Consider the following 13,163-nt stretch of genomic DNA (forward strand, 5'->3'; position numbering starts at 1 on the left):
TTCAGTAGGTCAGTGAGGTTCTGTAGGTCAGTGAGGTTCTGTAGGTCAGTGAGGCTCTGTAGGTCAGTGAGGTTCTGTAGGGCTATCCCAGCAGTTTTTCTGGACATCCTGACGATCCCTGAGAGTTTATTGCTTTCTACGATATGCAGAAAATGATTAAAAAACAACAACAAAGTGTATTAGCACAAGACATGCATACAAAGAATACACTCTCCTACTGCTTCCTGTCACCATTACCAGTGCCATCTCCCATCAGGATGGGAGATGAGGAACAGGTGAAGGATGGCACACCTGAACACAGAGAAACTAATGTCTCGGAGACAAACCCATCACATCAAACTACCAGTAACACCAAGACGGGACTAAATCTAACGATAAGCTCAGAGTAACAGGTCCTGGCAGTTTCATTGTCCACTCGTGTTTGTGTGGATGCATTAAATGCTCGTGATGTCTCGACAGACAGAAGTATTTCCACATTGTCAACAGTTTCCCAGCGTGCCTCTAAATGTAGCCAACTGAGCAGTAGCTGTAGAGTTGGTGTGGAGCCGTGCACGTGTCCACCGTCAGTTCGTTACTGATGCATGGAGAGGTCCAGTAGAACACACCTGTCCCTGGTCCGTGATTGTATTTTAGAGCTTCCTTGTGTAATGGTGCATGGTTTTCTGTTAAAAATAGCACTTCTATTGTTCAGCTTCTGTTTTCCACTCATTTAGCTCTTTTTTTTTTTTTGCCTCGCCTGAAGGTGTTGCACATTCTTGTCACGGAAGTCTTCTGTGTTTTCTCAGGCTCTTACCTCTCTGATGGGAGTGCAGTGGACCCTGAGTATTACTTCTCCACCATCAGCTCCAGCTTCTCTGTTTCTCCTCTTTTCACTGGGAGCAGCTCGGGGGAGTTCCAGGTCCCTCTGGACATGCTCAGACAGCTCCTCCACATGGTCAGTACGATCCAGCTCCTGGTCTCACTGGGCAGCTGTGGTGGACATGAAACATTTTGCTCTGTTTGTTTTGAGCAGGTTGAGCAGTTTGTCTCAGAGTCTTTTTTGAAGTCATTGGACAGCACCTTGGGAGAACTTCTAGAGGTATTTTGGCTGTTACACAGAAACATTTTGTCCTTTTGACTCTGCTGCTTCATTGTTGAAGTACTGCTGCTTTCTTGCAGGTGAACCCTGGTCTTCAGTTCTACTACAAAACCTTCAGCGATCCTTTGTATGTAGCCATATTTAAAATGCTGAGAGACACCTTGTACAACCTGAAAGGTGAGGAAACCTTCCTTGAACAGGGCTCCAAGCCTCTGACTGCAAGCTTCAGTGTCCACCTACAGGGGGCTCGGTGAGGGCTGTGTATTCGGTCCTCTAACTTCTAATCCATACGTTATAAAGTTTAATGGCCCGTGTCTGCGCAGTCCCTGGACTCAACTGAATCACATGTCAAAGATCACCCCCTGCAATTTTTTTGTTGCATCACAAAATTTGCAAAACCAACTTTTGACAGCTCTTTAAAGCTTTTAAGTTTGATCACTATAAAACTCACCATTTTAAATCTAGAACCTTGTAGACCCTTACCATCAAGGACACGTAATTATTTTAAAAATGTGTTAGGTACGCCTACAAAAATGGTTTTGGCAAGCTAGCCAAATGCACATTCAGCCTTGTAAAGTATTAAACTTGGTGACTGTTGGTGAATTTTACATTCTTAGGCCTGAACAAGCAAACTAGACATTTTCACCAACACCGGCCTCCTTTTACCTTAGAGACTAAAGGCATCCGGGACTTTACTGCACTTTTTTAATAACTCACACACACAATGGCACCGATACCTGCTGAGGGCATCAAATAGACTTTATGTATCACTCCTTATCGAGCTACTAGTTTGGGGTACACCATGTTGATGGGTTGCTGGGGGGACACCATGAGCCGGGGTAGACATGCATCAGGTGGCTTGGACCTTGATGAAAACTGCTCACAGTTCTTGTGTTCTTGCAACGATCCCAACACTAAATGATGACCGACATGTTTCTGACGCTCCAGACCTTCAGATGCACTATGTGAAGGAAGTTCATGACTTTGTTCTGGAGCAGTTCAGCAGCAGCCAATCAGAGCTGCAGAGGATTCTTCATGATGTGGAGTATCTTCAGAGCGAGCTGAGCCCGCTGAAGCTGCGCTGCCAGGCCAACGCTGCCTGCGTGGACCTCATGGTGTGGGCTGTGACTGAGGAACAGGGTGAGACCTGGATCTCTTCGTCCACTCCAACCTTGACTGGAACATCTGTCTGAAGTATTCACCGTTTGTTTTTCCACCAGGAGCTGAGAATCTTTGCACCAAACTGTCAGAGAAGCTGCAGTCGAAGACCTCCAGTAAAGTTATCATCGCCCACATGCCCCTCCTCATATGCTGCCTACAGGTACCCGTTACCGCTCAGTGCTAATTGTTCACGTCTCTAGCATCTGTCCTTTGACTGCACCAGGAAAAGACTAAATCAGCCTCCAGTTTGGGGTCACATGACTCATAAATCCTGGCTAAAATTTAAGCTGCTCCCACTCTTGCAGCACACTTTTAAATACCGGTATATAAGTAGAAAGTTCCTGAAGAAACTTTGATGGGAACTACCACATCGCGGCCATTTTTAAATGTTGATTTGACAGTACCGTATTTTCCGGCTTATAAGTCGCACCTTTTTGCCTAATTTGCATACCCTGCAACTTATTTATGTTTTTTATATTTATAACTCAATGTTTGGCTGAGATCTGACGATTTCATTCATTCTGACACGTAAAATATTGAACACTACCATTTTCAGCCACTCTCCTTCAGCCCTGCCATGACACCATTGATGTTCAGAGTTCTCCTGATGGTGGACTCATGAACATCAGTCAATGTGACAGAGACCTTCAGCTGTTAGAAGTTACCCTGGACTCCTTTGTGACCTCGCCCACTATTCCACGCCTTGCTCTTGGAGAGATCTTTGTTGGTCCACCACTCCTGGGGAGGGAACAATGCTCTTGAACTTCCTCCATTTGTACACAATCTGTCTGACTGTGGATTGGTGGAGTCCAAACTCTTCACAGATGTTCTGTAACCTTTTCCAGCCTGATGAGCATCAACAACTCTGAGCTCCTCAGAGATCTCCTTTGTTCTGTAGCTTTGGTTGGCAGCTGCAGGAGCTGTTGAAGGTCCAGCACGGTGTGTTGTCTGAATGAATGAGTTGCAGCTGTAGTTGTTACGACATATCTCCAGAACTTTTCTGTGCGTTTGGATGATTTTTTCCAGGGTTTGGGTCGTCTGTGTGAGCGCTTCCCTGTGGTCGCCCATTCTGTCACGACGTCCCTCAGAGATTTCTTGGTGGTGCCCTCTCCTGTCCTGGTGAAGCTGTACAAATACCACAGCCAGTACACAGTACCAGGTAACAGCACAAACAGCAGCCAAGTTATTTGTCACCAAACACACAGCCAGGCGGTGTCCCCCCTCCCGTTCTAAAATCGTCTCGTTTGTTTTGAAAAGGAGGCGGTGAAATTAAAATCCATGTGACCAACGAGCACTTTCAGTCCACTCTCAGCACCAACTCCAGCAGGAAGAGCCAGCCCTCCATGTATGAGCAGCTGCGGGACATCTCCATTGACAACATCTGCAGGTCAGTTCATGCTCAGTGGATGAAACGCACCTGCAGGCGGGCGTCTCCTGCTCTTCTTTCATCACTGCGAGACGCCTCTCGGTGCAGCGAGCTGACAACACTCACACACCTTCCTGCTGCCCCGTTGGTCTTCTTCAAAATAAACGTTGACTTCCTGTTTACCGATGTTGATATGTTCAATGTTAGTGACGTCAGCAGGGCGGACATGTTCTGAGAGGTTCTCCTTTCTGTTCCCTTCTCGAGTTTCTGAATCGAACCGTCTGATGGTAAACGTTAATGTCGGGGCGGATATGGAGCAGTGGCAGCCAAGTTGGGACCAGAAAGTCGCAGGTTCAACTCCCCGCTTTCCCACATGTGGTGTCCTTGAGCACGACACCTTTTCCATCACTGCTTCACCTGGGCGACTCTCATGTGTGACTGGTTAAATGCAGAGCACACGTGTCGTCATCGCCCGGGACATACAATGACGACAACACATCGCACTTTCACTCGAACCTAATGGGGTTAAAGTGGGGGCGGGGCGGGGCGTTCAGCGGAGTTTGTGACACGATCCTCACAGGAAACAGGCTGAACTCTTTCAAAATGCACAAGAGGCAACAAATGTCTTTACAGCAAGACATGTAGGAGGTGCCTGTAAAGCCTTAAAGCAGAGTGATGTACGTGCACTGTTGTCTGGCTGATTATTAACGCTCGTTAAACTTTAACTAAGTTTGAGCTCTTTTCATTGATCAGAGCTGAAAGCAATCAGATGAAACAGAAATAAATTAGTTGTTAAGAAACCCACTATCTAAACCTGGTTCAGACGTCTGGTAAGGACACACCCTAAAACCCTGGACACGGTTCTAGAGAAGGCTTCCTGGCATGTCCAACTGGGATGGGAGCTCTGGGAAGATCCAGGACACCCTGGAGACTTTTTTCTTCTGGTCCGGGAACCTTGGAGTCCTCCCAGAAGAGCTGGAGGAGGTGGCTGTGGAGAGATGTCTAGACCTCCCTGCTCAGTTTGCTGTCCCCGAGACCCGAGTCCAGAACAAGAAACAAGAGGAGGGTCGGTCGGTCCTGCCTGCCTGCCCATGAGAAGCCCAAGGATAGGAGTTCTTACAATTAAGCGTTATATGTTTTCTTCGATAGTTTACCAGCTGTTACCATACATCCTCACACACAAGTCAGCACAACAAAGCTTGAATCCTTTCTCAGCATCCACGCCCGCTACCTTTCCTCCTGGTCTTTTTACCTGTAGGTGCCTAAAAGCTGGCCTCACCATGGACAGTGTCATTGTGGAAGCGTTCCTCGCCAGCCTGTCAAATCGTCTCTACATCTATCAAGAAAATGACAAGTAAGTCGGAAACAACTGAACTGCCTTTTCTGACAAAATGTTGAATGGCATTAACGAGGTTGAAACTGAGTTGTTTCAACAAGGAAAACAGAAGTTACTAAAGAAAAAGACTAGAAAGTTCCTGGAGAAACTTTGATGGGACTGGAGCTGCCACATTGCGGCCATTTAAAATTTTTGATTTGACAGTACTACAGTTTGTGTTGGGGTTCACTCTCAGCTGTAACCACACCAATTCTCAGCTCTGTCTATAAAAATAACTGAGTTAAAGCCATTTAAATGTAGCTTTGGTGGCCATCTTGGATTTTATACTTGAATTCAGTATTTATTGGGCATTGTTCTCATCTACCACTACACCAAATTTCAGTTTAATGGCTCTAAAAATGGCTGATTTATAAATATTTTTTTCTTTTTAGCTCAGGCAGCCATCTTGAATTTTTGATTTGCAATCAGAGTCTATTAAAGATTGTTCTCAGCTACCAATGCACCAAGTTTCAGCCGAATAGCTCTAAAAACCTCAGAGGCTATGAAGAGTTCCATCAGTTGTTTTGAATGGGGAAAACAGTGCATTTGTTTGTAAATTACGTCGCCATGGTAACTGGAAACGCCAGTAAAAGTAACGGCACACATCACGGTGCCGAGCCGGTACACGTTGTGGTTCGAGCTGCATTAACGTTGACAGAAGACTAAGATATAAAGTTAAGAACCGGTTGTGAGGTGGATAATAATAGGGGGCGGGGCCTTTCAAGACGGTCCTCAACAATGTTTTTGACGGAATAGAAGAGATCTTGATATAAAGTCAGCTGAGCTAAACATTTTGATGTACGGATAGCACAACGCATTATTGTGTTTATCAGTTCAAGAAAACAGAAGCTGCTAAAGTTGTCCCCTCATCTTTCCCAGGGACGCCCACCTTATCCCGGACCATACCATCCGGGCTTTGGGTCACATCGCTGTGGCACTACGGGACACCCCCAGAGTGATGGAGCCCATCCTGCAGATTCTGCAGCAGAAGTTCTGCCAGCCCCCGTCTCAGCTGGACGTCCTCATCGTGGACCAGCTGGGCTGCATGGTCATCACTGGAAACGTGAGTCCCCGCCTCAGTACTGACACGTGTTGATGGATTGGAACCAGAGCTTCCACATCGTGTCACCAGTAACCTTTGATCGTGTGCCGATACGATTTCTAACCAAGAGGAAACTAAGCTTTATAAAAAATGTTTGGTGTTTTTATCCAAGGTAAGGGAGCAGCTGAAAGAAAAACAACAGCAGCAACATTTAGACTTGTTGTTAATGTCGACGTCCTAACGTCAGCGTTGTGTGTCGATGTGGCGCGACACATTTATGACTAACAATATTTAATATTTTTGTAGAAGGACATCCTTTCCTTAAAAATTGCAAATGGAAAAACTAATATGTTCTTTTGGCTTAATTCATTCATTTATTTTTGTGATTTATTTTAGCAATACATCTACCAGGAAGTGTGGAATTTGTTCCAGCAGATTAGCGTCAAGGCAAGTTCGCTGGTTTATTCAACCAAAGATTATAAAGACCACGGTTACCGGTGAGGACACCTCAAATACACTCACACTTCAAATATTCACCATGTGCCTGCCTGAAGGTTGTGTTCATAAAGCCCCCGTGGATTTAGCTCCTAGTTCGCTCAACCAGTTACTGATCAGAGAAGTGGATCTTTTTTAACGACCGCTAACAGGAAGTGATGTATCACTCTGGTCGTCGTGTCTATCTGTTGAAATATCGTAAAGAATTAATTAAAAACCAGTGCAGATGTGATTTGTTGTTGGTTTTTCTTGTTGTTTGTGCAGACACTGCTCTCTGGCTGTGATCAATGCTCTGGGAAACATCGCCGCCAACCTCCAGGCGGAGCAGATGGTGGACGAGCTTCTGGTCAACCTGCTGGAGCTTTTCGTTCAGCTCGGCTTGGAAGGGAAGAGAGCCAGCGAACGGGCCTCGGAGAAAGGCCCAGCCCTGAAGGTCTCACTCACTTTCTTCATCGTGTGGAAGGGTTGAAGGAAAACGTTTCTTTAGAAGATTTCTGATCCTGTCTGGTGGTTTTGTTCAGTCGTTGGTGCCTCATGAGCCGTGGCACAGGCAACTAGACGTCATTCAGAAGTGCAGAGGGTTAATATAACTTCTATAATTGATTGTTGGATGTACAGTCGTCCCTCACTCTGTTGTAGCTTCACTGTATCGCCTTTTAAAAAAATATAACTAATTCTGTATCGTGGGATTTTGCATTACGTACTGTATGCCACTACCACTTGCACAAATGGAGGAGGAAGCCACTTCTCCTCTTCCCTGTGTGTGCATACTCTTGTGCTATGTCACATGCACGACCGCATCACGCCGCTCTCTGAGTCTGTGCAGATCAGAGATCAGTCTGAAGGACTTCCTCTGCTCAGCGCCCGTCATGTGAGGCTGTTTCACAGGTGTATGATTCCTCTGGCTCTCAGCCTCCAGAGGGGCTCGGAGCTCGCTCCACCAGAGGAATCTCATCCTCCACGGCTCTGCACGGTCAGTGCAGGACATCTGCACAGCAGCGTCCTGGGATTCTCCGTGCTCATTCACCCGTTTTTATCTGCAGGATGTCTCCAGCCTCTCCCTGACTCACTCTGTCCTCAGAGTTTGTCAGAGTGATGATGCAGATGTTTCCATGAGCTCTCCATCCTGCCTGTCCTCACAGCAGCAGGGTTTATTTCATCCTTCAGTCTGACGCAGAGATGATTTCTCTCTCTGCTGCATCTGAGGTGCACAGTAAATCACAGTTTATCACAGTATTTCACAATATCTTGCAAAAAGATATGAAGCTCTCAACCTTGACCTCTCTAAGTGGCTTCAAACATCTGTTAAGTTCCTGGGCAAAACCAATGCAGACATGTTCCTGTTTTTAGTTTCTACATCACCTTACAATCTAGCTTTTTTTGGTTACATTTTTAAATACTGTTTTATTTTCACTTGTTATTCTCAATTTGTACGCATCCTTTATGATTGTCTATTTTTGTCTTTGTTGTCCACTGTTGTCATCACTCTTTGCTTACATCAGGTCTCTCTTGTAAATGAGTCCCCGAGGCTCAGTGGGATTAATGTGTAGAAATAAAGGTTGAATGAATGTGTGAACAGATTCAGTGGTGTGTAATTGCGCATGAGTCGAAGGCTCAATTTGGATTGTTTCAAAGACTGTGAGCGGTTATCTGTGATTGTGGTTCTGAATGGACCCAGTGAGGTAAAGACTACAGCCGGCTTTTCCTTTAACCACTAGCGATAGCCTTAAAGGGCGGAGCCTTATGAACTAGAACGTTGGTTACATACTGTAACCCCAGATTCTGTGAGTATAGGCACAACCCTTTAAGGGCTGTTCAGTGATTTGTAGACATACAGGAGTATTTTGAACTGGATTCGAAGGTGAACCGGTAACCAGTGCAGTGAGGCCAAAACTGGTGTAATGTGCTCTCTTTTGCCTGTACTGGTTTAAAATGGGGCTGCTGCATTCTGGACCAGTTGTAGTCGTGCAATGGAGGTCTGACTGATACCAAACAGGAGTGAATTGCAGTAATCAAGCCTAGATGTAATGAATGCATGTATTACTGTCTCCAGGTTCTTTTTGGACAATATGGGCTTCAGTTTAGACAGCCGCCTCAGGTGGAAGAAGCAGGATTTAACAATCATGTTTACATGATCGTTAAGCTTCAGGGAAGGGTCCATTATCACTCCCAGATTAGTGACTCTTTGTTTTTCTGACAGGGTTAGAGCGGAGAGGTCGATGCAGTGGTTTGTGATCGTGTCGTTGGGAGGGAACAACATGACTTCAGACTTCTTTTCATTGAAACTTAAGAAGTTTAAAGCCATCCAGTCCCTGATGTCAGCCAGGCAGTTGAGCAGCGGTTGAATAGAGCATGTACCATTGTGTCTTAGGGGGAAGTAAATTTGACAGTCGTCAGCGTAGAAGTGGAAGGGCATGTTGTGTTTCCGGAAAATAGCACCAAGTGGCAGCAGGTATAAAGAGAATAGGAGGGGACCCAGGATGGACCCCTGCGGAACCCCCCATTTAAGGTCTGCCTCTGCGGAACTAAAATCCTTGATGGAGACACAAAAGGATCTGTCAGTGAGGTAAGATCTGAACCAATTGAGGGGTGATCCTGTGACGCCCACCCACTGCTTCAACCTAGCAATGAGGATCTCATGGTCGATGGTGTCAAAGGCGGCTGTGAGGTCCAACAGGACAAGCAGCACAGAATCACCCGTTTCTGTGGATCTGAAGATGTCGTTAAAGACCTTCAGCAGGGCAGTTTCAGTGCTGTGGAGAGGTTTAAAGCCAGATTGGAAAAGCTCTAAGATGGTGTGATCCTCCAGGAAGCACTTCAACTGGGACTCGACTATTTTCTCCAGTAGTTTAGAAACAAATGGGAGTTTTTGAAGTATTTGAAAAGAGACCTGCAGCCTGTCTTTCCTCCATTCGCGCTCCGCCCTCCTACATTGCTGCCTAACGGCCTTGGTGACGTCACTCAGCCAAGGTTCTGCTCTGAGTTTTGATTTTTTGGTTTTAACAGGCAAAACATGATCCCGAGTCTTTAAGCAGACAGAGTTGAACTGGGATGTCAGCTCCTCAGTGGTGGTGAGAAACACTGGGGGCTGAATTATCATTTCAGAGTTATAAACATCTGTGAAACGTGCGGCAGTGAAGTGGTTAATGGTCCGAGTGCTATGTGCAGGAATGCACGACTTAGGAGTTAGATGGGGGAGGGTGAACTCAAACTGGACCGGCATGTGGTCTGAAAAAACATTATCACCAATAACAAGATTATTAACAGTCGCATCATGAGTTAAAACAAGGTCCAGTGTGTGTCCACGCTCTTGGGTGGGACCGTTTACATGCTGTGTTAAATTAAATGAGTCCAATAAATCCAAAAAGTTCTTAACCAAGGGCTTCTCAGGACAGCACGCGTGCAAATTAAAGTCCCCAATAATGAAAACGTGCTCATATTTTGGTGTGATTTCAGCCAAGAAGTCAGAAAACTCATTTATGAAATCCTTAGATCGAGGTGGGCGGTAGACGAGTGCAAATAACGTCGAAGACGAGTGGCCGAGTTCAAAGACGCTCAGCTCAAAGCTGGCACGGGAAACTGATTTTAAGATGGATGCCAAAGCTAATCAGCACTGGCCAACATAAAAATGGCTACAACTCAGTAAATCTTCCAGATGTTGAGCTGTAGTTACAGGTAGTGGTAGCTGAGAGTCATCCCCAGTACACACTCTGAGCGTGACATCGTTAGGTTTGACCAGAACAGCTTCGAGTCAACGTCAAAACCTCTGAAGGTGATATGCTGTCGTAACAAAGTTCAGACTTCAGAGGTGGTCCCTCATCCGTCGCAGGGGTACGTTCCAGCGACCGCCGCGATGGATGAAACTCCACGAAGTAACTGCGTATTTATTTTATTATTTCTATATTTATGCTTAATAAACCCTTCCACACTCCTACAAACCTTCTCGACTCTTGCAAACACTTCATGTGCTCTTAAACACTTTGGTCATGAAGACGATGACTGTACAGTACACAGAATAAATAAAAACAGGTTTAAAAACCTTGGTACAGCGAGGGACGACTGTACTGCAGTAATAACACCCTCTGGCAGCAGAGCTGGTCTCACAGTGGTAGATGGGAACATAAACTGATGGAAAATGAACATTTGTTGCCTCGTTTTGATCGTTAAACATTGTGTTGTTGTTGTTTATTGACTCAGTTGTTTGTGTAACGTGAGCTGTCTGAAGCGGCTCCTTATCGATCAAACTGAGTGGTTTTGTTGTTCTCCAGGCGTCCAGCAGTGCCGGGAACCTCGGGGTTCTGATCCCAGTTATTGCAGTGGTGAGTGACGGGATCACGCCCATCCCTTGGTTCAGTCCCACCTTGTCTTATTTTTGTGTTCAGAACCTGCGCTGAGGAAGTCCAGCTCTGTTGTGTTAATAACCAGAAAGGTTGCTGTTTTGCCTCCAGCTGACCAAGAGGTTGCTGCCCATCAAGGAAGCAAAGCCCCGTCTGCAGAAGCTCTTCAGAGACTTCTGGCTCTACTCCGTGGTGATGGGATTTGCAGTGGAGGGCTCAGGTTGGAAACGTTTGCTCCGTTATATCATTTTACTTTTGTTATTCACCCAGGCCTTCAAAGAGCTTTCATTTCAGCAGACTGAGAAGAAACTGAAGTAATAAAATAATAAAGATAATTTATTTTGGCAGTTCCTGTTCAGAAGAAGGTGTTTTACTCCCAAATGATTTACAGATTCCTGGTGTAGATTTACCATATATAACTATACGTATAGTATATTTCATATACCATACCATATAGTATATACCATTTTATATATATATATATATATATATTAGTATAGCATATGGTACATAATACGTATAGTATATGGTTTATATGTGGTATATACTACCATATATACACCACATACTATATAGTATGTGATACAAATATTTATATTAATTTATAATTTTAATAATTTATATAATAATAATAATAATTTTAATTTATAATTTTAATTTATATTTAATTTATACAAATAAAGTCCAGTTGTTTTTTTATTGAACGTTTTTTGAATTCATCATGTCCTGGATGACTGAGAATCTTCACCAGCATATGAGGTGTATATATACTATATGGTATATACTATACCATATAGTATATATACACCATATACTATATAGTATAAGGTGTATATATACTATATGGTGTAGTATATTTCATATAGTATATATACACCATATACTATATAGTATGTGGTGTATATATACTATATGGTGTAGTATATTCCATATAGTATATATACACCTTATACTATATAGTATGTGGTGTATATATACTATATGGTGTAGTATATTCCATATAGTATACCATATAGGTATAGTTGTAAAACGTGTTCTCAGAACAAACCCTGCTGGTTTTATTCTTGATCTAGTTCATGGCTGGAGGGCCTTCTGAAAGTCCTCTGAATTCACAAACCCAACAGATGTGACAAGTATAAACAGAATAAAAAACAGTTTTCAGATTATTTATTTACAGCTATGATAATGAATGTTACAGTAATGAATGTCCTCTGTGTCCCGAGTTTATCTTGAGCCTTGAATGTGGCGTCTGCTGTTGAAACCCTCAGGTCTGTGGCCCGAGGAGTGGTACGAAGGAGTCTGTGAGATCGCCACCAAGTCACCGCTGCTCACCTTTCCCAGTGGAGAACCTCTGCGCTCGGAGCTGCAGTACAACTCTGCACTGAAGAACGACACTGTCACTGCTGTATGAGCGCGCGCGCACACACACACACACACACACACACACTGCGCAGCTCACCTTCAGACTCCTGCTGCTGTGTTTCAGGCGGAGCTGAACGATCTGCGCAGCACCATCATCAACCTGCTGGATCCTCCTCCTGAGGTCGCCGCTCTCATCAACAAACTGGACTTTGCCATGTCCACGTACCTGCTGTCCGTGTACAGACTCGAGTACATAAGGTGCGTGGACTCCACGGTACCTCCACCCTTCTGGAGCTGCGGGTTTGTCTCACGCTGTCTTGTTGTCTCACATCTGTAGGATGCTGCATTCTCAGGACTCGGACAGCTTTCAGGTCATGTTTCGATACTTCGAAGACAGAGCGATCCAGAAAGACAAATCCGGTGAGCTGAGACGAGCCGAAGAAGCTTTTCTAACACACACTTCCTGTTACTCAACGTGTGTGTGTGTGCAGGGATGATGCAGTGCGCGGTTGCTGTGAGCGACAAGGCTTTTGAGGTCTTCCTTCAAATGATGGCAGAAAAGGTGAGATGTGTTTTCCTTGAAAATCTAAAGGTCTAGCATTCCTCGAGGGAATGCATATCACCCGCCATCTTTACTCTGTTAACTCCAAAAGGTGATAAACTGTAGAGCTACATCTACGGACTTCTTTGTGAAAGTTTCATTAAAGTCAGTTTATTTTAAACAAACTCACACTGAGTAAAAATCAAACTGTCCCTCTCAACTTTGGTGATAAAAAGAGCTTCTCTGTAGGAAAACACTGTCCTGTATATCCTAAATAAATAAAATAAAATAATAGTTTACTTCTCAAAGAGGAAAGTTAGCTGTTTGTATTTGTATCGATAAAAATGTAGTTTCAAGTTCACAAAGTTTGTTTTCTCAGTCATCCAGGTATATAACAACAAAAAAG

The 13,163-nt window shown here is 44.5% G+C and overlaps 1 protein-coding gene across 1 annotated transcript in view; it reads left to right on the plus strand.

The window, feature by feature from the left end:
* pi4kaa (phosphatidylinositol 4-kinase, catalytic, alpha a) overlaps positions 1-13,163 on the plus strand; it is a 53,791-nt gene that overhangs the window by 5,935 nt on the left and 34,693 nt on the right. Inside the window, exons 8-24 of the mRNA XM_037692165.1 lie at positions 786-934; positions 1,013-1,078; positions 1,159-1,255; positions 2,027-2,218; positions 2,299-2,399; positions 3,266-3,398; positions 3,497-3,626; positions 4,864-4,959; positions 5,860-6,043; positions 6,419-6,519; positions 6,782-6,950; positions 10,786-10,836; positions 10,966-11,074; positions 12,123-12,259; positions 12,341-12,474; positions 12,554-12,636; positions 12,708-12,778. Coding sequence (XP_037548093.1) covers positions 786-934; positions 1,013-1,078; positions 1,159-1,255; positions 2,027-2,218; positions 2,299-2,399; positions 3,266-3,398; positions 3,497-3,626; positions 4,864-4,959; positions 5,860-6,043; positions 6,419-6,519; positions 6,782-6,950; positions 10,786-10,836; positions 10,966-11,074; positions 12,123-12,259; positions 12,341-12,474; positions 12,554-12,636; positions 12,708-12,778 — 2,003 coding nt within the window. The remainder of the gene's footprint in view (positions 1-785; positions 935-1,012; positions 1,079-1,158; positions 1,256-2,026; positions 2,219-2,298; positions 2,400-3,265; positions 3,399-3,496; positions 3,627-4,863; positions 4,960-5,859; positions 6,044-6,418; positions 6,520-6,781; positions 6,951-10,785; positions 10,837-10,965; positions 11,075-12,122; positions 12,260-12,340; positions 12,475-12,553; positions 12,637-12,707; positions 12,779-13,163) is intronic.

This window comes from Nematolebias whitei, chromosome 18 (assembly GCF_014905685.2).
Source record: "Nematolebias whitei isolate Nwh7 chromosome 18, NemWhi1, whole genome shotgun sequence".
NCBI lineage: Eukaryota > Metazoa > Chordata > Actinopteri > Cyprinodontiformes > Rivulidae > Nematolebias > Nematolebias whitei.